The 26035-nt window shown below is 43.1% G+C and overlaps 1 protein-coding gene across 2 annotated transcripts in view; it reads left to right on the plus strand.

Annotated features, from left to right (window-relative positions):
• The window catches only part of kbtbd8 (kelch repeat and BTB (POZ) domain containing 8), a 31144-nt gene extending 21881 nt beyond the window's left edge, over positions 1-9263 (plus strand). The window contains exons 3-5 of one of the 2 annotated variants that reach the window (XM_034167169.1): positions 1901-2243; positions 2413-3232; positions 5548-9263. In XM_034167169.1, the coding sequence (XP_034023060.1) occupies positions 1901-2243; positions 2413-3232; positions 5548-6011 (1627 nt within the window). In that variant the 3' untranslated portion in view covers positions 6012-9263. The remainder of the gene's footprint in view (positions 1-1900; positions 2244-2412; positions 3233-5547) is intronic. The other variant, XM_034167170.1, reaches the window with a different exon arrangement.
• The last annotated feature ends 16772 nt before the right edge of the window (positions 9264-26035 follow it).

Raw genomic sequence — 26035 nt, forward strand, 5'->3', positions numbered from 1 at the left:
TGTCCCCTATGGAAAATCTGCCTGGAGTTTGCATGTCTCAAAACATGAAAGGGTGTGCAAAAAGGAGACTAATGAGTGAAGCCACCAAGACACCAGTGACAACTCTGAAGGACTTATAGGCCTCTGTGGCTGATTGAAGAAACTTGGGAAAATGTTATGTTTGCTGCATCATCACACGTTTCATCATACGAGGGCTGTCAATAAAGTCACGGTCCTTTTTATTTTTTTCAAAAACTATATGGATTTCATTCATATGTTTTTACGTCAGACATGCTTGAACCCTCGTGCGCATGCGTGAGTTCTTCCACGCCTGTCGGTGACGTCATTCGCCTGTGAGCACTCCTTGTGGGAGGAGTCGTCCAGCCCCTCGTCGGAATTCCTTTGTCTGAGAAGTTGCTGAGAGACTGGCGCGTTGTTTGATCAAAATTTTTTCTAAACCTGTGAGACACATCGAAGTGGACACGGTTCGAAAAATTAAGCTGGTTTTCAGTGAAAATTTTAACGGCTGATGAGAGATTTTGAGGTGATTCTGTCGCTTTAAGGACTTTTCACGGTGCGAGACGTCGCTCAGCGCTCTCAGGCGGCGTCATCAGCCTGTTCAAGCTGAAAACCTCCACATTTCAGGCTCTATTGATCCAGGACGTCGTGAGAGAACAGAGAAGTTTCAGAAGAAGTCGGTTTCAGCATTTTATCCGGATATTCCACTGTTAAAGGAGATTTTTTTAATGAAAGACGTGCGGACGGATCCGCGCGTCGGGACGCAGCCGCCGCGACGCTCCGCCACAGGAAAAACACCTCTGTTGAAAGCCTTAAGGACAAGTTGGAACATGTCCTGCCTGTTAAACAATTTCTCATATACTCACTCCACAGAAAGCCATCAAAAGCCGCCTGGATTTTACAAATGGTTATCAACACGGAGGTGTTTTTCCTGTGCCGCCGCACCGCGTCGGCTGCGTCCCGACGCACGGATCCGTCCGCAGTCTTTCATTAAAAAAATCTCCTTTAACAGTGGAATATCCGGATAAAATGCTGAAACCGACTTCTTCTGAAACTTCTCTGTTCTCTCACGACGTCCTGGATCAATAGAGCCTGAAATGTGGAGGTTTTCAGCTTGAACAGGCTGATGATGCTGCCTGGGAGTGCTGCACGACGTCTCGCACCGTGAAAAGTCCTTAAAGCGACAGAATCACCTCAAAATCTCTCATCAGCCGTTAAAATTTTCACTGAAAACCAGCTTAATTTTTCGAACCGTGTCCACTTCGATGTGTCTCACAGGTTTAGAAAAAATTTTGATCAAACAATGCGCCAGTCTCTCAGCAACTTCTCAGACAAAGGAATTCCGACGAGGGGCTGGACGACTCCTCCCACAAGGAGTGCTCACAGGTGAATGACGTCACCGACAGGCGTGGAAAAACTCACGCATGCGCACGAGGGTTCAAGCATGTCTGACGTAAAAACATATGAATGAAATCCATATAGTTTTTGAAAAAAATAAAAAGGACCGTTACTTTATTGACAGCCCTCGTATAGCTTCATGATGGAGTGGAAGAGAGAAGAATTTTCTTCCAAACGAACTAATAAAATTTCAGTTACAGTTTGTAAGAAGGCACATGGGATACTCAAGCCTAGATTTGAGCCATTTTCTTGTATTAAAGTACTATTCTGTTGCACTTTATTAAACGTTATTATGTAATATTGATTAATTTCCATTTATTTCTGAACATACATTAAATTTGTACTAAAATCAGGGTGTCAATTATTTAGACTAGGACTGTCTCTCTCTCCCCCTCCCTCTAGCTATCTGTTTCTTACATCCCTGTTTTTTCTGTCTCTCGTGTCCTCTCCATACACACACATGCAGAATGTGCTTTTTGCACAAGAATTGATTGATTATATATAGTTCCAACATTCTTATTGTCCCCACCATCACTTCCAGGTCCATGTTCACCAGTGGCCTTACAGAAAGCAGTCAGCGTGAGGTCCGAATTGTTGGGGTGGAATCTGAATCCATGCACCTCGTCTTAGACTATGCCTACACATCCAGGGTCACGCTTTCTGAGTCCAATGTCCAGGCCCTGTTCACTGCAGCCAGCATTTTTCAGATTCCTGCCCTGCAGGACCAGTGTGCCCAGTTCATGATCAGCCGGCTTGACCCCCAAAATTGTATTGGGGTCTACATGTTTGCTGATGCCTATGGGCACCAGGAGCTTAAAGAACGCTCACAGGACTACATCCGCAAGAAGGTCGGTTGAAAAATAAACATAGGTTTGGATTTTTAATAACTTTGTTATTGCGTGATTCCCTGCTATGACATTTATTTGTTTATTTCCTCTTTCTTCTCCTTTCCTTCATAAAGGTGTGTATGAGCAGTATGGTTACTAAAACTCTCAACAATTTGTGTTTTTGTGATAGTTCTTGTGTGTGTCACGGGAGCAAGAGTTCCTCCAGATGACGAAGGAACAACTGGTCAGCATTTTGAACAATGATGACCTCAATGTGGAGAAGGAAGAGCATGTTTATGAGAGTATTGTTCGCTGGCTGGAGCATGATCTCCCTGGCCGCGAGGCTCACCTAGAAGAGGTTTTTTCCAAGTGCATCAGGCTGCCCTTGCTGGATGAGGCCTTCCTCAGTCGAATACCAGCCCCATTTGCTTGTGCCCTCTCCCTGTCTAAGGACCCTGCTGAGGCCAAAGCCCGCATCACTGGCACCAATGGCTGCCCCCAGCGCTTAGGTATGACTGCTTCAGAGATGGTCATCTGTTTTGATGCTGCTCACAAACACTCAGGGAAGAAGCAGACTGTGCCTTGCCTGGACACAGCCACCGGAAGGGTATTCAAGCTTTGTAAACCGCCCAATGATCTCCGGGAAGTCGGTATTCTGGTGTCCTCAGAGAGTGACATTTACATCGCTGGGGGCTACCGACCTAGCAACAGTGAGGTGTCTATAGATCATCGGGCAGAAAGTGATTTCTGGCAGTATGAGCATGCAGGTAATCGATGGCTTCCACGTGCACCTCTTCTGAGAGCGAGGATTGGCTGCAAACTTGTGCAGTGCTGTGGCAAGCTCTATGCACTGGGAGGTCGTGTTTATGAGGGTGATGGGAGAAATGCACTGAAGTCAGTAGAGTGCTATGATGCAAGAGACAATTGCTGGACAGCGGTCAGTCCCATGCCTATGGCCATGGAGTTTCACAGCGCAGTGGAGTACAGAGATCGCATTTATGTCCTCCAAGGTGAGTTTATACTGCTCAAGTGCAGTTTTGCAATCTCTAATTCTATGCTGAAGAAGACATATAATGTATTAGTTTGTGTGACAGTTGTACATCACCGTGCAAGCATGTTAGGTTTTTTTCTTTGGTTTTATTTTTTTAAGCACAGTTCCCCCATTCCATCGACAGAACATATAGTTTGAACTGTGTAAACATTACCATGCCAACATAAATTATTTTTCTAATTTCACCAAAATAAACTGATCACTTACCAAATTACAGACCTCATTTTTCAGTGACGACAAAACCAAAAATGAATTTCTATGTACGTACACTGCCCACTATACGAGGGTAGGCTGAAAAGTTCTAAGGCTCGCCATGAAGGAGTAATGCATTAACTGCATCATAGTGAGCCTTAGAACTTTTCAGCCTACCCTCGTACAATCATACAAAGACTTATCTATGATCACTCAATAATATATTTGTTAAAAGCCTATGTGCTTGTTTGAAATTGCAAGCGACCCTGAAGTAGTTACACATTGTACTCGTGCAATATTTTCTGGAGTATTTCTGGGTTTTTTTTTTGTTGTTGTTTTTGTTTTTTAACTAGTTTGAGAGGTCCTGTGACTTTTAGTCCGGTGTGAAAAAATCACGATTCACCACCAGGAATTTTCATTACAGTGGAAACGAGAAACACAACATTAAGCTGCCTTTTTCGTTTTAAAAAACAAGAGAGGTGGGGGCTTCCTAAAGGGGCTTAATTACTTTCAGAATGTGTTTGAAACCGAGTCGGGTCACACTTAAAACATTCTTCTTAATACGAGTGTTTGTGATGCCATTACTATGTATGTTGAGCTTGTCCTCATGTCGTGCTCCAGAGATAAAATACAGTTTGCAGTTCTGCTCATTTCAGGCAAATAAATGTCTTTATCAAACAACAAAGCATCTTGTGGAATGACAACTGATTAAATGAACATCTGCTCCCGCATGACACAGCAGAGTGAAACACAGTAAATCCCACAGTGAGCTGATTTAAACTGAGCTCACCTTTTAATTGAACCACTGCCAGTCACTTCAGAAAATCTTCCACATACAAATTTAATTCACAAACATAAGTCCATGCTGGACTCAAAATGTTCGACCCATGTGTTATAAACCATTGTTAATTATTAAATGATGAAGTGGAAAATTCACAAACAGTCGACTTGACACCCTGTTGACGTTACGTGTCCACGTCTGTCATCCAGTCGCAAAACTTTGTCCCAAATGGTGTCCTAAACACTGAGGCTAATATACAATAGCAGAGCCTAACTACTACTTCTGCTCTTAAACTTTTAGCGTTGAGAAGAAGAAGAACACAAAAAAGAAGAAAGGCCAGAAAAACAAATGTTCTTTGTGGTTAAGAAAAAACATTTTTTACTGGAATACCACACTTTTGTAAAAAGAGGGACTTTTTTCCATTTGAAAGAAATCTTATTTGGACTTTGCGCTTTTTAAAAACATCAACAACATTAATGGTGAGTTAAATTTTTAGAAATGTATGTAAGAGTTCTCAAATGTTTCATTTTTAAAATGTTTCATTGCATTGCATGTACACCTCACATATCATCTGTACAGTGGCTTAAAGAAGCAGTTTACTCACATTTTTTGCCTTGACATTAATTGGCTCCTTAGCTGTGCTCCTTAACATCGTGTGCCTTTTAAATAAGGCGGTGATTAAATTCATTTTGCTTTTTCTTGCATGAAGTAGTAAATGAGACTTATAATCTGTTTTTTTCTCTTAGAGGCATTTTAGTCATTAATTTTTTTTATACTCACTTATTCCAGTTAAGGGTCAGGACTGGGTGGGGCTGGAGTTCATCCCAGCAGTCAATGGACAAGAGACAGAGTACACTTAGGACAGGCCACCGGTCCATTCCAGGGCCAATACGTATACACACATACATTAATTTGTATCTATGGACAATTTAAAGATTCCAATTCACCTAATCTGCATGTTTTTGGAAGTGGGAGGAAGCCAGAGCACCCAGGAGGAAACCTTTGGAAGTGGGAGGAAGCCAGAGCACCCAGGAGGAAACCTAGACAAACATGGGGAGAACATGCAAACTACGCAGAGAAAGGACCAAGTCAGAACCAAATCTGAGTCCTTCTCGCTGTGAGGCAATAGTGCTAACCACTCAGCCACCATGCTGGACTCTGAATATGTTCAGTAGTGGGAAATTAAGCCGGAGTGTTTTTAGCTAAGGTGTATGTAAACGTATGCCAGCAACTGTACATATTCTAAAGTATTTTATTCAGCAGTTGATTATCCAAATTGCATTTTCTTTTGTTTTCCACAGGTGAATATTTCTTCTGTTTTGATCCCCGTAAGGACTACTGGAGTCATCTTGCCCCGATGAGTGTCCCTCGCAGCCAAGGTCTTGCTGCCCTCTATAAGAACTGCATTTACTACATTGCTGGAATCTGCAAAAATCACCAGCGCACCTTCATTGTCGAGGTCTATGACATTGAGAAGAACACTTGGAGTCGTAAGCGAGATCTGCCCTTTGACCAAGCCACAAGCCCCTACATTAAGGCCATGCTGCTGCAAAGCAAGCTGCACCTGTTTGTACGAGCCACACAGGTCATGGTGGAAGAGCATGTGTTTCGCACCAGCCGAAAAAACTCCCTATATCAGTGCGATGACGAGGAGGATGTATGGACCAAAGTCTATGAGACACCTGACCGACTCTGGGATTTGGGTCGCCATTTTGAATGTGTGGTGGCCAAACTTTACCCACAGTGTCTACAGAAAGTGCTTTGAAAGTGCTAGATATGTGAACTCTTTCTAGGGGGCGAAGGGATTAGTGGTGTGTGTTTGTGTGTGTCTGCTTTGTGCCTGGTGTTCCTTTGGATTTGCACCACAAGGACCATTTTTGGTTAAAGTCTTAAGTTTTAAACTCTGGTTTAACATGATCAAAGTGTGGGTGCTTTTAAAGATTGCAGTATTCCCCCCTCCCCCAAGACAGCACCACCTATCCACACTGATGCTCATTTATCAGAACAGTATAACAAATCATAAGTGCAATTATATATATATTTTTAAAATTTTTGCCTGTTGTTGAGCCATGTTATACTTTTTGTTTTAGATGAATACATAGGTGAGGACTTTTGCAAATAAGCATGTAGTTAAAGGGTATAAGCAAAAGCAAATGCCCTCAATATATGGATTCTACATGTTGGCATCAAGTGTGTTTATATACAAATGTTCAAACGGGTAAGATGAGTAGCATACCGTATTTCCTTGATTAAAAGCTTGCGTGTTTATTTTTTTTTTTTTTTCAAACCACGCTCAGATCCGGCACCTAAATGAGGCAGGCCTTTATTCGAGGCCAGCAGTTATTAACGAAGTGCTAATTGCTGCCTGCACTGTAAGATTGTTACGTTTCACACATATCCCTGGGTGTGGCAAACCAAAGACAACCGCTTTCTATCAGAGTCCTGTGTGTGGCTTGAACCCTCCCTGTGGCCTGACGTGCACCTGCTTTAATGACAGAGACTGCAAAGGCTGTGATTGGTCACTTACATTTTCACTCCTTCCTGTTCTGTCATGATAAAAGTTTTTGCAGTGCGCACACCAATTATATTTCGATCATGGATCAGATACGTTTGACAGAAAAGTCTGCAAATATGACCAACTTTAAAACACGGAGTCTGAAAAATAAGCTCAATTGACCCGCAATTCATGGAGGGAAGCTGCACGTACCATTGGTTTGGAGGTTGATGATTGTATAAAGAGGTGGAGCTCATTGAGGGACAAATTGATCCAACAAAAAGCCACTGTTCCTGCTGTAAATTACAATAACATGCCCACCAATGGGTTAGACGCACGTTGATGTCTTTGCATGGCCAAGGAGTTGTAGAAGCATAAATCAGGCTTTGGGATTTTAAGGTACCACTCCACAGTGGACTTACAGAAAATAGTGACTTGACCAAATGTAATCTTTTTAATGCACATAATTCCGGCGTTTATTTAAGGCAGGCGTTTATTTTTTTCAGATGAAGTTTTGACCCGGTTATTAAATGAGGTTGGCCCTGATTGAAGGTCGGGCATTTACTCAAGGAAACACGGTAGCTCATGCATTGTTGGCTCTGATGTTTCTGTTGTGTGTTCACGTTACTCCACATCATATTCTATAGATGAGTGTGAATTTGATGACCTTGGTGTTTCTGAAGCTTGCGTAATGCATTTGTGGGCCTCTCTTCTTTGCCAATTGTTAGTGTGTCAAATATTACACTGTCTGGCTTCTGAGCTATGTTCAGAGTTTAGGCTTGTTTTGAGATTCCACTTGCATGGGTGCTCATGCTTCGTACTCTTGAGTTGGCTTCCATTTTGTGTCACATGCAATGACAACTTAATTGAAATGTTAGAATAGTCACTCTCCACATTGGAGAAATAGTGACAGTGTTGCCATATCCTGACTAAGTGGAAGGTTCAGACTATCAGTTTTACCTCATTAACTGCAGACGTTTGATTGCGAGGAAAGGGACATTTCAGGTGATTGTGTTGATAGGGATTGGCTCATTGTTGAGCTCAGTTTAGGGTCACTTTTCAACATCTGATTAGAATAACTGGGCACTGGTTGGATGCCAAAAATAAACTGAGGTTATGTTATAGGTGAGTGAGGCATTGAAATAAAAAGATGCAATGGTAGCAATAACTCATGGAACTGTGACTAGACTATATTAAATTATTTTACCTTCATAAATGTGCATTTATTATGCATGCTTGTATCTGCTAGTTCAAATCACAGATTTCAGTAACTATTATTTGGCTGCATGGGTGCAGGTTTGAAATGATCTGTAATTTAGTGCATTTGAGATGCCAATGTGCCTGTAGTGAAACGGCATCAGAATCGAATACTGCTTATCCTCATGAGACATAATCTGTCCAGTCTTACTTATCATTGCACTGAATCACTCTCTACTTCAATGGCCCTTAACTGCAAACTTTACAAAGCACCCTTCCAGGAAAAACCAAACCCGACAGGTGAAGGTGCCCCTGGTTGTTCGATAATGAATCTAACAGCCGTGTATCCGTCTTTACATGCCATCAACGCTGAGGACAAAAATTGTTGGTGCTGCTTTTTTGACAATCTTGTAAAGAAGAAAACGCTGCCGCAGGCAAGCTTCTCTGTCAGCATATTATTTTCAGTGCTGTCATACCCCCCCTCCATGCAGGTTCCTGTGTCATCTTTGCACTACACCTTTTTGTTTGATCCAAACAGCGGCCCTGTCCTATACAAAGGGTTTTGGTAACCATATAACAGTCATTACAGGGAGGGTAATGACAGAGGAGTCCTATTAAGTATGGATTTGCAGGCATAACTTCTCTGAGAGAAGATCTACAGCTAACAGATTTTTAATTAACCTTGCTTGAACCATTCTCTCAGGACATCCCTTGTTAGGGTCTGAGAGAGTTTGAGCTTCATCCGTATGTACAGATGGCCATTTGACAACCACGAATGGAGAACTCTCAGGATTTCTACTGATACACAGTACTGTATTTAAATGTTTTGGTTATGTGTAATATACTGTACTATATGTTTGCTGTACTTGCACAGTTTTTGAACTCCTGTTTCTATTATAACTTGAAAAAAATAGATGTGATCTTTTTGTTGTCTTCAATGGCTTTTTTTTTTTTTGTTATGCATTTACCTGTTTTAGTTAGAGTAAGGAGGAAAGAAAAAGATTACCTGCACGTGGGTTCCATTTAATCCCCCCCTTGTAGTATAGTAGTATTTCTTTATTGTAACATGTCACTGAAAGTGCATTACAGATTAATAGTGACACCATTACATACACCAATCTGGTAGTACAACAAGCTAGCAAACTGCATTCTGTAGCTGTGTGCTGCAATACATGGCTCCTATGTATGCATTGCTTAAGGGTGCTATTTCATTGTGTTCAGGCTCTCCCCCTCCCTTTTGCTGGTTTGTCTACTTTGGGTTTAGTGGTTGTTGAGCTCAACTGTGAAATTCACATTGCACATAATTTGAAAATAAACTTGTTAAAATGCAAATCAGTATTTTGTTCCTCCCTCAGTTTTTTCACATCTTTTTGGTTACAGTAGATAAGTATTGCTGGTCCAGCTGTTGTTCAACAAATAGGGGGGGATAAGGTGCCTTAATTGAGAGAGTGGCATCAACTCAGAACATGGTGCCATTTTGGTTCCAACTGCACTGAACTACTGAATGAACCTTTTATGTTTTCAACATTTTTTTAAATCAGTTAACCACATACAGCAACACATCCAGGTACAGGTGATATTAAAATAGTTAAGCTATCAAATTTACGTATATTTACAATTTATGACTTATTTAACTTAAATGTCGCATGTGCTTTAACATCCCGGTTAGCAATATAACAAAGTATTCATGACTAAATCTCCCTGAGCACATGCGGTTATAATTAGTGTTTTTTTTTATTTTTCCTCTCCCGAAGCAAGGAAACGGGTGTATTTCTGGAAAATGTCTCACTCAGCAATTCTCGGCATTTCTCTGCGTGTGACGTAGTTGAGAGCAAAACAGAAACATCCCAGGCAGAGATAGCAAAATGAATGCGGTTATGTCCAATTATGAAGCTTCGGAGCTTTTCTTTGAAAGCAGTGGCAGGGATTTACAGAGGAGACGACACACTTCAACCCAAAACTCTTAACTTTTTCAGAGTCTGTCAGATTTTGGAACTTAAAGTGTTGTGATGCTGCCGTTTGTGCCACTGCTACTGGTTTACTGCTGTGGACATGCCTGGACACGCAGATATGTCTCCTATTGGGAAAAACTCAGAAGATGCTATTTTCAGGAGCTAATGGATTATCTAATGTGCCACGATCCTGACAGAAGTTGAGTTGAAGGCAGAGCAGCGATCGGACATTATGCGCGCGACCAGAACCCGAGATCGAGTGGACCTGGACATTAGTCTCTGGCCGAATGGAACTTGAAAATGATCTCTAGCTGTGAGGATGAGTGGACCGTCCCATGACTGGCGATCGCGTGCCGTGTGTGTGTATGGGGGCTTATTTTTGTTGTGGACTAATTTGGAAATCTTTACACTGGTGTAAGTGGAATGTTCTTTTTTTTTCATCTTTTACTTTGTGTTCTTTTTAATGGAGCTTTCAATGAAAGTTTTTTTTTTTTTTTTTTTTACTTTGAGAATGTCGGTGTGTGTGTGTGCGCGCACAGCAACTATTTTAACCCCCAATTTAGATGGACGTCTGGCTGAATTTGAACAATATATAATAAGTATTAAGCTTGTAGACTCTCTCAAATGTCTTAAAACTGTCAATCTCTATAAGGAACTTTTTAAAAGAGAATTAATGTTGAATAGTCCCTTAATAAAAAAAACTGACATGCTGGTTAAAATAGCGTAACAGCTATTTTAACCAGCATGTCAGTTTTTTGACAGCTGTTTATTGCTGTTTAAGGGACGTGGAATGTCTCTGTAATGACACATATTTATTAGATTTTTCACACTTACACAACACTTATTTGCTTTTTTAACAGGCTGCATTTAATTGCAGCAGGTGCACAAAACCTCACAGCTGCTGCTTTTACTGTGACTGCATCAAAATGATCAGTTATCACTTAAAAACGAATCATAACACAACATCACACTTGTGTAAACTTTGGAATTGAGCTGTGCCTCAGCTCATTGAAGCGTATGCTGGGATGCTTCTAATATCTACGTCACCTGTCAGAAACACGAGTACTCACAAGTACTTTGTTTTCAGAAGTCTCCGTAGCTGTTTGCTGTGAGTAACAAAGTAATCCCGGTAGATATCGGATGGGCACTAACAGCCTAAATCTAAATTGTTATGATTTCAGTGTGACATGTCCTGTAAAGCCTGATTTATGCTTCTGCAACTCTGTAACTCCGTGTCATGCAGTGACGCGTGTGACAGTTTTAAAGTTCTCCATTGCTGGATTACTGTATGCTTTATTCTGGACTAATTTGACCCTCAACAAGCTTTTCTTTCTACAATCATCACCTCCAATTCAAAGGTAAGATGTACATTGTCCTCTTTACCAACTTCGTGCTAAAAATGTACACTTTTCTGATCCATTTTTAATCAGCATGCGCACTGCAAAAACTATTACAATATGATGGAAGACAAAGGATTGAAAGCAGAAAAGTGCCAAATCACAGCCGTTTGCTGTGTCTGATTTAAAAGGTACACATCCAGGCCGCAGGTCCGACTCTGAGCACGGTGTGAAAAAAAAAAAATGGTCGGGCTTTTAATCACGGAAATGAGTCCGGTCCCACATGCTCCGGTTTTGGAAATACATTGCAATCGGACGGGACATTTTATCCGATGTAAGCAAAAAAATCTGTTGTACAAAATCTGTTATATATGGTGTTTATTACATGGAAAACAATATAAAGTTTTTGGACTTTTTTTGTCCGGTGACTGCGAATATCTGGTTTATACGATGACGGTTTAGGTGAGTGTTACTGTACATGGGACTGAACAATAAATTTACCTCTCAAAACTTTGACGATGAAGTCGCTTCCATCCCACACGGCTGACTTTATTTTCCCAAATTTTTCTTCTGTTTGGATCTGAAGGGAATCTGTACATCTTGAAGCCCTTGTTGTGTCTATTTGTGTATCCAAATGCACAACAAGCCGGTATTTTCAGCGAATAAATAATAAAATAACTGGATTTACATGCTGATGTATTAACAGCGAACGCTATCTTGGAACCAAGATGGCACCATGAGTCACGTGACCGTTTTATCCGACTCGTCATATCGCCACTCGGCGTGAAGGAAGCGCGCCTTGTGACGTGACGTCACTGGAAGCTGGAGTCTTCGGTATGTCTTGTGGCCAGACGGTGACTAGCGCGGGACTTGATCTGTGATCAATAAGTTCGCAGAGAGAAAACTGGTGGTAAAGCATTCGTAAGAACGGTAAGACAAAAAACTAATTTAAACTTTATTTCCCCACCCCAGCGTGGAGTTTCCTCTTTGGTACAGACTTTTTTTTGTGAGTGACGACAGAATTTGTATCCCCTGGCGCGTGAGCGCGTGCTCACCCAGTGCATCGCTCACAGACGGTTTCCTCTGCTCCCAGACAAAAATAACAGTATGTTGTTTGTTAAATACATTACATTAAAAATACGTTTTATAATCTTTTGACCACGTTTAATGCATGCGTGTCTTCACGTCGGTTACTCGCACTGTACAGAAAGGGTGTCCAACAACACGACGTAAGAAAACACGTAATATATATATATATATATATATATATACACACACTCAACAAAAATATAAACGGTTTTGCTTTGGTTTTGCTCCCATTTTGTATGAGATGAACTCAAAGATCTAAAACTTTTTCCACATACACAATATCACCATTTCCCTCAAATATTGTTCATAAACCAGTCTAAATCTGTGATAGTGAGCACTTCTCCTTTGCTGAGATAATCCATCCCACCTCACAGGTGTGCCATACCAAGATGCTGATTAGACACCATGATTAGTGCACAGGTGTGCCTTAGACTGTCCACAATGAAAGGCCACTCTGAAAGGTGCAGTTTTGTTTTATTGGAGGGGGATACCAGTCAGTATCTGGTGTGACCACCATTTGCCTCATGCAGTGCAACACATCTCCTTCGCATAGAGTTGATCAGGTTGTCAATTGTGGCCTGTGGAATGTTGGTCCACTCCTCTTCAATGGCTGTGCGAAGTTGCTGGATATTGGCAGGAACTGGTACACACTGTCGTATACGCCGGTCCAGAGCATCCCAAACATGCTCAATGGGTGACATGTCCGGTGAGTATGCCGTCCATGCAAGAACTGGGACATTTTCAGCTTCCAAGAATTGTGTACAGATCCTTGCAACATGGGGCCGTGCATTATCCTGCTGCAACATGAGGTGATGTTCTTGGATGTATGGCACAACAATGGGCCTCAGGATCTCATCACGGTATCTCTGTGCATTCAAAATGCCATCAATAAAATGCACCTGTGTTCTTCGTCTATAACAGACGCCTGCCCATACCATAACCCCACCACCACCATGGGCCACTTGATCCACAACATTGACATCAGAAAACCGCTCACCCACACGACGCCACACACACTGTCTGCCATCTGCCCTGAACAGTGTGAACCGGGATTCATCCGTAAAGAGAACACCTCTCCAACATGCCAAACGCCAGCGAATGTGAGCATTTGCCCACTCAAGTCGGTTACAACGACGAACTGGAGTCAGGTCGAGACCCTGATGAGGACGACGAGCATGCAGAGGAGCTTCCCTGAGACGGTTTCTGACAGTTTGTGCAGAAATTCTTTGGTTATGAAAACCGATTTGCTTCAGCAGCTGTCCGAGTGGCTGGTCTCAGACGATCTTGGAGGTGAACATGCTGGATGTGGAGGTCCTGGGCTGGTGTGGTTACACGTGGTCTGCGGTTGTGAGGCTGGTTGGATGTACTGCTAAATTCTCTGAAACGCCTTTGGAGACGGCTTATGGTAGAGAAATGAACATTCAATACACGAGCAACAGCTCTGGTTGACATTCCTGCTGTCAGCATGCCAATTGCGCGCTCCCTCAAATCTTGCGACATCTGTGGCATTGTGCTGTGTGATAAAACTGCACCTTTCAGAGTGGCCTTTTATTGTGGGCAGTCTAAGGCACACCTGTGCACTAATCATGGTGTCTAATCAGCATCTTGATATGGCACACCTGTGAGGTGGGATGGATTATCTCAGCAAAGGAGAAGTGCTCACTATCACAGATTTAGACTGGTTTGTGAACAATATTTGAGGGAAATGGTGATATTGTGTATGTGGAAAAAGTTTTAGATCTTTGAGTTGATCTCATACAAAATGGGAGCAAAACCAAAAGTGTTGCGTTTATATTTTTGTTGAGTGTATTTATATATAAGGAAATGGGTATTTGCACGGCAAGACTGATGGCAAAACTTGGAACTACTTGTATAAACAAACATTCTGCATTCAATATGTCATAACTCCTTTAATATTTGTCCGAGTTTGATGATTTTTTTTTTTAATTTTAGAAGCTGAAGATGTCTTCTTTACAATACATTAAGCAATTTCATCATACATACAACAAAAAGAGCGTGGCGAAGCGTCAAAGCAAAAATGTCTGTAGATCTAGTCTACAGTCTGCATCACAAAATGATATTTAAAAGAGGACTTACTATATCCCTAAGGATTACACTGGTGTAAAAATTATTTAAATATCATACATCCTGCAGGGCTCGAAATAGTACGTGCATGTGCTAGTTTGCGCACGTGTTATTCTACTGCACTTGCACTGATGCAAGTAACTTTATCCAAGTTTTATCAACTATAAGCACCAGTAGAATGAACCAATAAAGGAATAAATAAGGAAAAAAAACAATTTCCAGTGTGTCTTCGTCTTCCCTGCGTTTTATGACTCACACACAGAGCGAGTTGGTGTGATGATTTGTTTGCGCGTGCACGTGAAATAAAAAATTTGTCTGCCGCTGCTGCTGCTTTTCCCTCAAACGCTGTCATAACCACACCGGATCTGCTTCGAGTTGCCTCCTGTGGCGTCATGACGATGCAGGAATATCTGCGTCAGGTGCGTGCAGCAGGGGGCAGAGAGGAGGTGAGAACGCAGCCTGCAGGTTCTCTGCACAGAGAAGTCAGAGTGCACAGTTTCGCTGCAGCCAGACTGTGCACTCTGACTTCTCTTCTAGTTTATATTTGTTCTTGTGCTGAGCTGCAGGTCTGCACTCTGAGTTCTGTTACAGTTTATCTTTCCTCCTTTGACCGCGAGATGCGCACGCATGCGCGCGAACCAACCGTCAGTGCGGAAATGTGGAGATGTCTGGAGTTAGAGTTGATGTGAACATGTCCTGTGTCTGGCAATCAGTCTGTGAGCAGGACTTATGTCATTTTTAACACAGTGATGAGAGAGTTTGAGGGGAGAGCAAGGAACTGCCTGCAGCCAGACAGTTTTTTTTCCTTTCTTTTAATTGTTCACATGTGCGCGTGTGAACAAATTGTCCGTGAGTGGACTGGAGATGTCCGGACTTTTTACTGCATGTGGACATGTTCTGTCTCTGCCAATCAATCTCTGAGCAGGACTTTTATGGATTTTATTTAAACACTTTTGTGAGAGAAGAGTGAGGTGCAGCAGCTACAATCAGCATTTTTTTTTCTGTGCTCTTTTTTGAACGTGTAGTTTTACTGCATTGTGTACACGGTATAAAACAATCCTGCATGATTTATACTTCAGGAACAATGAAACACAGCAGGAATCATAAATTGGCGTTGGGTAATGTTGTCTTGTGAGGGTGTGGCTTCCAGTCATGCTGAGTACCGTCCTGTTGCTCTGACTTGCGCTGAAACCACTTAATTTCTGCTTCGAACACAGGACACAAACAAAAATTAAACGTTTAATTTTTGGTGTCCGATTTGCTTCGTCCTTTGCGTGCCTCCTGCTGTTGTGGCGTCGAACTGCTTGTCTCTACATTGAGTTGCTTCCACGTGGCGTCGTCATAATGACACACGACGCAACTGGAAGCAGCCCCGGTGTAAAAGGGGCTTTACGGGCCTAGAGAGGAAGAGTCTGACACATCAGAGGAGGAGTTTTAAGGTTGATATAAGACTGACTTGTGGTTGTGCAAGTAACTTTTTTTTGGTGCAAGTAATTTTTTTGTTACTAGCACCAGTGCAAGTAGGTTAAAAAATGTATTTGACCCCTGTCCTGTAAGAAAGGGCTAAGAATAGGCCTACACTGTCTTTTGATACTCTGACACGAGAAGCCTTCTGAACTGAAACCAAGTGCATTAACCACTTGGCCACCAGGTATATTGTGCATATCTTAATGTAAATTGCATGTTTAATTTTAATATTAAACAATCCATTTCATATTGTATATACCCTCCTTCATCACAAAATGAGGGCCAGGTTTAAGATTAGTATTAATTAAACTGGTTGTTGTCAATCTACATTCTACTCTTAACTGTAAACCCTCAATAAAATAAAGATCATTATTATCATTATTATCATTAATATTTGTTATTTTTACATGCAAGCATACGCCGCTGAGAGGTCTTGCCGGGCGAATAGTGGAATGGGAGTTATGGACACAGCCGCTGTGCGAATAGGGTCGGCCATAAAAAAACACGCTATAAGACGTATACATTTTCTGGCAGGCCGACAGATGTATTTCCATACATCTGAGCTGAGCTCTTGCAGCTGGCTGCGCTCCACGTCAGGATGTAATTTATAAAGAATGTAGGATGTCTCATTTTGGGAGGACAAAAAAGTTTTAGTTGATTGTAGTTTCTTGTCTGTATTACAACGTTTGTAAGAGGTGTCATTTTATTTAAAGCGGCAGTTCGTTTTGAAGTTATTAATTCCGACTGGACTCTGTCTCAGCAGAGAGCCACACAGCGTTTGGAGCTGTGCCAACGGAACGGAGGACGATTCTTGTTTCTTGACTGCAACAAGACAAGAGTCCCAGTTAGTGACTTTAATCCACACAAAAGTGACTCACAATATTTTAATGGCTTTGAGAGGGGTTAAGAAGGGGACTTGCCATTTCTGAAGAGCAGCGAATCAAAGAACCAATGAGATAGAATCAGAATCGCCTTTATTGTCATTGTAATTTGCATTGCAATGAGATTTGAGTGCAACTCCAAAAAGGTGCTTTCTGCAGTGCGAGTAATTTTTAGCCAAATAAAAGATAGTGAAATTTAACGGTGAATTATTTAGAGTATATGTACAACTAATATAAACATAAGGTAAAATAAAATAAAATGTGGACCAAGTAAAATGTAAAACAAGAATTATATACAACTGTGGAATCGTATTGCACGGGAATATTGCACATGGTTTGCAGATATTGCACAAAAACTTGAAAGGTGCGGATTAGAGTGATTTGTTATTGTTCGGTGCAGTGATCGCTCTGGGGAGAAAGCTGTCCCTGAGTCTGTTTGTCCTAGTTTTGATTGACCTATACTGTCGGCCGGAGGGTAGTAGGTCAAACAGGTGGTTGCTGGGGTGGGATGTGTCTTTGCTGATACTGGCAGCTCTGCTGAGGTAGCGAGAGCTGGCAATGTCTTCCAGGCTGGGCACAGAGCAACCAGTGATCCCCTGGGCTGTTTTGATCACCCTCTGCAGTGCTCTCCTGTCTGCTGCTGAGCACCCCCCGTACCACACTGTGATGCAGTATGTCAGGATGCTCTCAGTGGTGGCTCTGTAGAACAACAGCAGCAGCTTCTCCTCCAGATTGTTTCTCTTGAGTACCCTCAGGAAGTGGAGTCGCTGCTGGGCTTTCTTCACTACCACTGTGGTGTTGGTAGTTCAGGAGAGGCTGTCAGAGAGCTGCACTCCCAGGAACCTGATGGAGCTGACCCTTTCCACACAGGCCCCTTGGATGTAGAGCGGGGCTGGGTCAGCCCTGTTCTTCCTGAAGTCCAGGATTATTTCTTTTGTTTTTGTGGTGTTCAGTGGCAGGTTGTTAGCTGAACACCACACTGTCAGTCGATTCACCTTGTCTCTGTAGTCAGTCTCATCCCCTGAGATGAGCCCAATCACGGTGGTATCATCCGCAAACTTTATGATGGTGTTTGTGGGATGGGTCGGAGAGCAGTCGTGCATGTAAAGGGTGAAGAGGAGGGGGTTCAGTACACAGTCTTGAGGGGAACCAGTGCTGAGTGTGATGGTGGAGGAAAGGTGGGGGCCAAGTTTCATGGACTGTGGGCAGTTTGTGAGAAAGTCCTTGATCCACTGGCAGATGGGGTGGAGATGCCCAGATGTGTCAGTTTCTGGACCAGGATCTCCGGGATGATGTGGTTGAAGGCTGAGCTGAAGTCCAGGAAGAGCATCCTCACATAGCTCCCCTGGTGCTCCACGTGGCTCAGCGCAGTGTGGAGAGCTGTGGTGATAGCATCCTCTGTGGAGTGGTTTGCCCTGTAGGCAAACTGGTGGGGGTCCAGAGTGGGAGGCAGACAGGCCCTGATGTGCTGAGAGACCAGTCTTTCAAAGCACTTCATGACCACAGGCGTAAGTGCAACAGGCCTGTAGTCATTTATGCTCTCCACCGCTGACTTCTTTGGGACTGGAATGATGGTGGAGGATTTGAGGCAGAGTGGAATGATGGCCTGTGACAGGGACAGGTTGAAGATGCGGGTGAAAACTCCATCCAGTTGGTCAGCACACGCTTTGAGTACCTTTCCAGGTACACCATCGGGGCCAGCTGCCTTCCTGGGGTTCACCACCTTCAGCACACCTCTCGCTTCGTGTTCCTGAAGTGTTAGCATGCGAGTGCTGGAGGGTGGTGGGTGTGGAGTTGCTGCTGGTCTGTCTGCTTCGAAGCGGGCATTGAAGCAGTTCAGCTCCTCTGCCAGTGAGGCGTCAGACTTGACATTTCCTGGTTTGCTGCTTCTGTAGTTGGTTATATGATTTATTCCCTGCCACATCCTTCTGGGGTCATTTACAGTAAAGTGGTCCTCTATCTTTTTCTTGTAGGCACCCTTGGCCTCTCTGATGCCTCTTTTCAGATCGGACCTGGCCACGCTGTACAGAGCCCTGTCCCCTGATTTAAAGGCGGTGTTGTGGCTTTTTGTAAAAACCCTGACCCTTTTGTTGACAGTGACAGTGTCTACACAGTTCTTAATGTAAGAGAGTATGGTGTCAGTGTACTCCTGCAGGTTGTGGCTGGAAAATAAATCCCATACAGTTCGTGAGAAGCAGTCCTGTAGCTGGGAGAGCACTCTCTCAGGCCAGGTTTGGATAGTCTTTTGTTGTGGCTTTGTTCGCCTCAGCAAGGGGGTGTAGGTGGGGGCGAGGGACAGGCAGAGATGGTCTGATCCAGCGAGATGGGGGAGGGGAGTGACTTTGTACGCATGTTTTATGTTTGAGTAGACATGGTCCAAAGTATTTTCCCCTCTGGTGGCACACTTCACGTACTGGACGAACTTAGGGAGCACAGTCTTTAAACACACTTGGTTGAAGTCACCAGTAACAATACAAATGCCATCCGGGTGGGTCAGCTGCTGTTTATTCACACAGGCAAGCAAGAGGCTAAGGGCTGTGCTAACGTTAGTATCGTGTGGGATGTAAACAGCAAACACGACGACTACTGTGAACTCCCTTGGGAGATAAAAAGGTCTGCACGAGACTGCCAGCACCTCTAAATCAGGGAAAGAGTGAGAATCAATGACTCCGCTGCTACAGCACCACTCGCGGTTCACATAAACACAGAGCCCTCCACCTCTGCACTTACCCGAATCACTGGTTCTGTGTTCTAGTGGATTGAAGCATTGCTTCATTGGTTCACGCTTCACAGTGGTGTCGTGTGCAGAAACGGTTGAGTACAGAGCCGCTGCAGGGTCTGTAATCAACATAGAGGAATGATCATTTTCCCAACAAACACCCTCAAAAACAACGGCAGCTCTGAAGGATCGATAAGGGAATCGTTAAGCAAAAAGGCTATTGATATCAGTGGATCAAATCATTTCTTAACGATACTCGAAAGAACCGGTTCTCGATACCCAACCCTATTGGTGAGTAAACAACCGTATTTTATGCCAGAAATGAGATCCAGGTTGTTAAAAGCAGCATTTCTCCTGGAATTCGGGTTGTCTTATATACAGACAGCAGCTGGTTCATGCTCTGTTGGCTTATTAGTGCAGCAGATAACTGAAACAAGCCTCCAAATGGTGAGGCAAGCATCAAATTCAGCACAAATACAGCTGGAGCAAATTTAATGGAGCAACTTTAACTTTTGACCCCTGTACAAACTGAAATTGACCTTTGTCACCATTGTTGCTGCTTTTACCTCATAACTCCATAACATTCAGTCACAGATTGTCCATACCTTTTTGGAATCTTTATGATCAGGCAAATAATGTGGTGTAGTTTTCTATATGATTGGAGCACCTTTTAATTTTGACCCCTGTGTAATTCTTCAAATTACCCCTACCTGGCTGCCTATTGAAAATTAAAGTGGGCAATCAGTTTTTTTAAATAGTTCATGTTTATGGATTATTTGTGCCAAATTTGATGCCTGTATGACCATTTGCAGGATTCCACTCTAAATATTCTCTTATCTGCTGCACTATATACGAGATGTAAGATGCTGCCTGTTACGTGCCACAGTCTAGGGCACTGGCAACGCAACTGACAAATACAAAAAAAAGAGAAAAGAAAAGGCGCGAGTGGAAGGTGCTCAAAAAGTATAACACTTTATTAACAAAACATAACAAGAAAAAAGAAAATACGACAAAGTTAAGAACATGCTGCAGCAAAAGAAAACCCAGACTCTTCTTGGGCATGTGGCACACTGGACTTTTATACTCCCAGGTGGGCATCAGCTGGCAGGTGCTGCTGATCAGCTGGGCAGATCTGAGACGTGGAGGCAAGGCAAAACCAACATACGTAACACCTCCCCCCATAAAAGCCGAGCCTACACTCTCCAAAGTAAAAGTTACCATAACACCCGGTCTTAAGGCCTCAACCAAAAGGATATAGATGCCCACCACCACTCACAACAAAATGGTGATGGTGGTCTTCAGCCTCGCGATAGAGTATCAGCTACGATGTTATCCTTCCCCTTCTTGTGTACGATGCGCAGGTTGTAGCTCTGAGCCAGGAGGGCCCACCGCATCAGCCGTTGGTTCTGATTGTACATCTGGGCTAAAAAAAACAAGAGGGTTGTGGTCTGTTGACACAGAAACTGGAACATTAGTAGAACCAACATACACATTAAAATGCTGAAGGGCTAGGAGCATAGCCAATGTCTCTTTTTCAAGTGTTGAATAATGGAGTTGATGCTTTTTAAATTTGGTAGAAAAATATGAGACTGGATGAGGAACTCCAGCCTCGTCCTCCTGTACAAGCACGGCACCAGCACCAATGGCACTAGCATCAACTTCTAAACTGAAAGGTTTAGAACAATCTGGGGCTAAAAGAACCGGGGCACTACACAGAAGTGACTTAGCTGCCAGAAAAGCCTTTTCACATTCTCCGGTCCAAGCAAATGGTACGGACGGGCTACAAAGAGCAGTGAGAGGGGCAACTAGCACACAGAAATTGTTGCAAAAACACCGGTAGTAACCGACAAGGCCCAAAAATCGGGGCAACTCCCGACGAGTAGTAGGAGTGGTGTAGGAAAGTATAGCCTCAACTTTCGCATTTACAGGCCGTACCTGTCCATGACCGACTATTTTCCCAAGATAAGACACGGTAGCCCTGCCAAAATTACATTTAGCCAGGTTTAGCGTCAAGTTAGCTTGAGACAGATGCTCAAAAACCTCATGTAGGGTATGAATGTGCTCAGCCCAAGTATCTGCATAGACAACAATATCGTCCAAATACACATTACAGTGAGCTACATCACTTAACACTAAATGCATAAGCCGCTGGAAAGTAGCTGGGGCATTTCTCACGCCAAACGCCACCACTGTGTACTGCAAAAAATGATCAGGCGTCACAAAGGCAGAGATCTCCAAAGCTCTAGCTGTGAGTAGAACTTGCCATTAGCCCTTTAACAGATCTAACTTCGTAATGTGTACTGCCGGACCAATACGGTCTATACAGTCCTCCATGCGGGGTAAGGGAAAAGAATCTGGTACCGTGACTGCATTAACTTTCCGAAAATCCATACAAAAGCGTGGGGTCCCATCAGACTTTGGGGCAAGGAGGCAAGGGAACTCCAAGGGCTACGACTGGGCTTTGCAAGGCCATTGTCCAAAAGATATTGGACCTCCTTCTTTATGGCCTCACGTTTCATCAGAGGGCAACGATGTGCATGCTGTTTAATAGGAGCAGTGGAACCAACATCTATGTCATGCTCAAGTACAGTAGTGCGAGAAGGAATGTCACCAAATAAAGAAGGGTAAGACTGTAGCAGAGCCAAGATATCACAAAATTGATCCTCACTGAGATATGACAGATTGACACCTATACTGGACATAAACTCAGAGTTGGACAGCTGACCACATTGCTGAGCCACACTAGGCTCTTCCAAGTCTCCCTCGAGCGGCACATCTGAGAACATAGGAGAAAGACAAGACACAGCCAGTAAGGACTGTGCTGGTTTCTCATCCCGCACATAAAAGGCTTTAACATATTTACATGACATAGACAGGTTTTCCTCCTCCTCTCAGGAGTAAGAACGAGATAATTCGTATCGGATACCTTTCTGTCAATGACATAAGGTCCCGCAAAACGAACTGAGAGAGCAGGACCAGACGTAGGAAGCAGCACCAACACTTTATCACCGGGCTGGAAATGTTGAACCACAGCCTTTTTATCAAAACGCTCCTTCATGTTGGCTTGGGAAAAAGAAAGAGCTTCTTTAGCTAGTTTAGCGGCCCGCTGTAACCGTTCCTTAGTCCTAAAGACAAATTCTGACACGTCCCCCTTTGGTATTTTCCCGGACAAAAATTTTTCCTTGAGCGTTTTCAAGGGGCCACGAAGGTTATGACCGAACACAAGCTTGGCTAGACTAAAACCAGTGGATTCTTGAGTGGCATCCCTAATAGCAAACAACATAAAGGGAAGGCCCTCATCCCAATCTTTGCCAGTCTCAAAACAAAACTTCCTCAACATAGACTTGAGAGTTTGGTGCCATCTTTCTAATGCACCTTGTGACTCTGGATGATAAGCACTGGACACGGAGTAAGTTACATCAAATGACTGTAAGGTCTCCTCAAATGCTCGAGACAAAAAGTTTGTTCCTTGGTCAGTCTGAACAATCTTTGGGAGACCAAATGTAGTAAAAAATTTAAGTGCTTTTATGATAGAGGAAGCAGTGATTCTTCGTAGAGGAACAGCTTCAGGAAAATGAGTGGTAACACATCATGGTCAACAGAAATTGGTTACCAGATTTGGTTTTTGGTAAGGGGCCAACACAATCCACAATTACATGCTCAAAAGGCTCACCAACAGCAGGCACAGGACGAAGTGGTGCCGGCGGTACCACCTGGTTTGGTTTTCCCACAATCTGGCAGGTGCTACAGGATTCTATTTCAGATAGTTTTCACAGAACATTGGTTATCTCTGCTATGCACAATTTGTTGTTGTTTTTGGCACTGTTTCTGACTGATTGGTGAGATTGCATCAGAATTTTGGCTCTCTGTTGGGACTGTTTACACAGAGACTGCTACCTGCTGCTTGGACTTGAACTAACAGTCTTTTTCAAGACTTTTTACTTTTTACCTTTTTACTTTTTTTAACTTTTTACTGTGCTCCAACGCCTAAGGAAGACCTCTAACGGTCGAAACATCGCGACGGAGCACTTTTATCAGCTAACTTTCATTAGCGTTGGCAAGCTAACTAGCTTGCTAACGCTTTCGTTTTTATTTTTTTATTATTTATTTATTTATTTTTTTTTATTTTAGCACCGTTGTCGTGCGTTCGCTGTTGTCGTGCGTTGCCTGTGCTGCTTCATGGCCTGTTTGGTGCCTTGATTGGGGCACTCCTTCTGCTGAATCACCTCTGGATTATTTGCACATTATTCACTTTGTGTGTTTTTGGGAATCCGCTAGCTTAGTGCAGCTACTAGCTCTTAGCCAATTTAGCATGGCGGCTTCTCCTGTCTCTCCCGTACTTTTCTGCTCTGGGTGTGAAATGTTTAGTTATTCCTCGGCCTCCTTTAGCAGTAACGGTACTTGTAATAAGTGCAGCTTATTCGTAGCTTTGGAGGCCAGGCTGGGCGAATTGGAGGCTCAGCTCTGCACCGTGGAAAATTCTACAGCTAGCCAGGCCCCTGTAGTCGGTGCGGACCAAGGTAGCTTAGCCGCCGTTAGTTCCCCCCTGGCAGATCCCGTGCAGTCGGGAAAGCAGGCTGACTGGGTGACTGTGAGCAGGAAGCGTAGCCCTAAACAGAAGCCCCGTGTACACCGTCAACCCGTTCACATCTCTAACCGTTTTTCCCCACTCGACGATACACTCGCCGAGGATCAAACTCTGGTTATTGGCGACTCTGTTTTGAGAAATGTGAAGTTAGCGACACCAGCAACCATTGTCAATTGTCTTCCGGGGGCCAGAGCAGGCGACATCGAAGGACATTTGAAATTGCTGGCTAAGGCTAAGCGTAAATTTGGTAAGATTGTAATTCACGTCGGCAGTAATGACACTCGGTTACGCCAATCGGAGGTCACTAAAATTAACATTAAATCGGTGTGTAACTTTGCAAAAACAATGTCGGACTCTGTTGTTTTCTCTGGGCCCCTCCCCAATCAGACCGGGAGTGACATGTTTAGCCGCATGTTCTCCTTGAATTGCTGGCTGTCTGAGTGGTGTCCAAAAAATGAGGTGGGCTTCATTGATATTGGCAAAGCTTCTGGGGAAAACCTGGTCTTGTTAGGAGAGACGGCATCCATCCCACTTTAGAGGGAGCAGCTCTCATTTCTAGAAATCTGGCCAATTTTTTTGGATCCTCCAAACTGTGACTGTCTAGCGTTGGGACCAGGAGGCAGAGCTGTGGTCTTATACACCTCTCTGCAGCTTCTCTCCCCCTGCCATCCCCTCATTACCCCATCCCCGTAGAGACGGTGCCTGCTCCCAGACCACCAATAACCAGCAAAAATCTATTTAAGCATAAAAATTCAAAAAGAAAAAATAATATAGCACCTTCAATTGCACCACAGACTAAAACAGTTAAATGTGGTCTATTAAACATTAGGTCTCTCTCTTCTAAGTCCCTGTTGGTAAATGATATAATAATTGATCAACGTATTGATTTATTCTGCCTAACAGAAACCTGGTTACAGCAGGATGAATATGTTAGTTTAAATGAGTCAACACCCCCGAGTCACACTAACTGTCAGAATGCTCGTAGCACGGGCCGGGGTGGAGGATTAGCAGCAATCTTCCATTCCAGCCTATTAATTAATCAAAAACCTAGACAGAGCTTTAATTCATTTGAAAGCTTGTCTCTTAGTCTTGTCCATCCAAATTGGAAGTCCCAAAAACCAGTTTTATTTGTTATTATCTATCGTCCACCTGGTCGTTACTGTGAGTCTCTCTGTGAATTTTCAGACCCTTTGTCTGACTTAGTGCTTAGCTCAGATAAGATAATTATAGTGGGCGATTTTAACATCCACACAGATGCTGAGAATGACAGCCTCAACACTGCATTTAATCTATTATTAGACTCTATCGGCTTTGCTCAAAAAGTAAATGAGTCCACCCACCACTTTAATCATATTTTAGATCTTGTTCTGACTTATGGTATGGAAATAGAAGACTTAACAGTATTCCCTGAAAACTCCCTTCTGTCTGATCATTTTTTAATAACATTTACATTTACCCTGTTGGACTACCCTGCAGTGGGGAATAAGTTTCATTACACTAGAAGTCTTTCAGAAAGCGCTGTAACTAGGTTTAAGGATATGATTCCTTCTTTATGTTCTCTAATGTCATATACCAACACAGAGCAGAGTAGCTACCTAAACTCTGTAAGGGAGTTAGAGTATCTCGTCAATAGTTTTACATCCTCATTGAAGACAACTTTGGATGCTGTAGCTCCTTTGAAAAAGAGAGCTTTAAATCATAAGTGTCTGACTCCGTGGTATATCTCACAAACTCGTAGCTTAAAGCAGATAACCCGTAAGTTGGAGAGGAAATGGCGTCTCACTAATTTAGAAGATCTTCACTTAGCCTGGAAAAAGAGTTTGTTGCTCTGTAAAAAAGCCCTCCGTAAAGCTAGGACATCTTTCTACTCATCACTAATTGAAGAAAATAAGAACAACCCCAGGTTTCTTTTCAGCACTGTAGCCAGGCTGACAAAGAGTCAGAGCTCTATTGAGCTGAGTATTCCATTAACTTTAACTA

The sequence above is a fragment of the Thalassophryne amazonica genome, chromosome 3, assembly GCF_902500255.1.
Source record: "Thalassophryne amazonica chromosome 3, fThaAma1.1, whole genome shotgun sequence".
NCBI lineage: Eukaryota > Metazoa > Chordata > Actinopteri > Batrachoidiformes > Batrachoididae > Thalassophryne > Thalassophryne amazonica.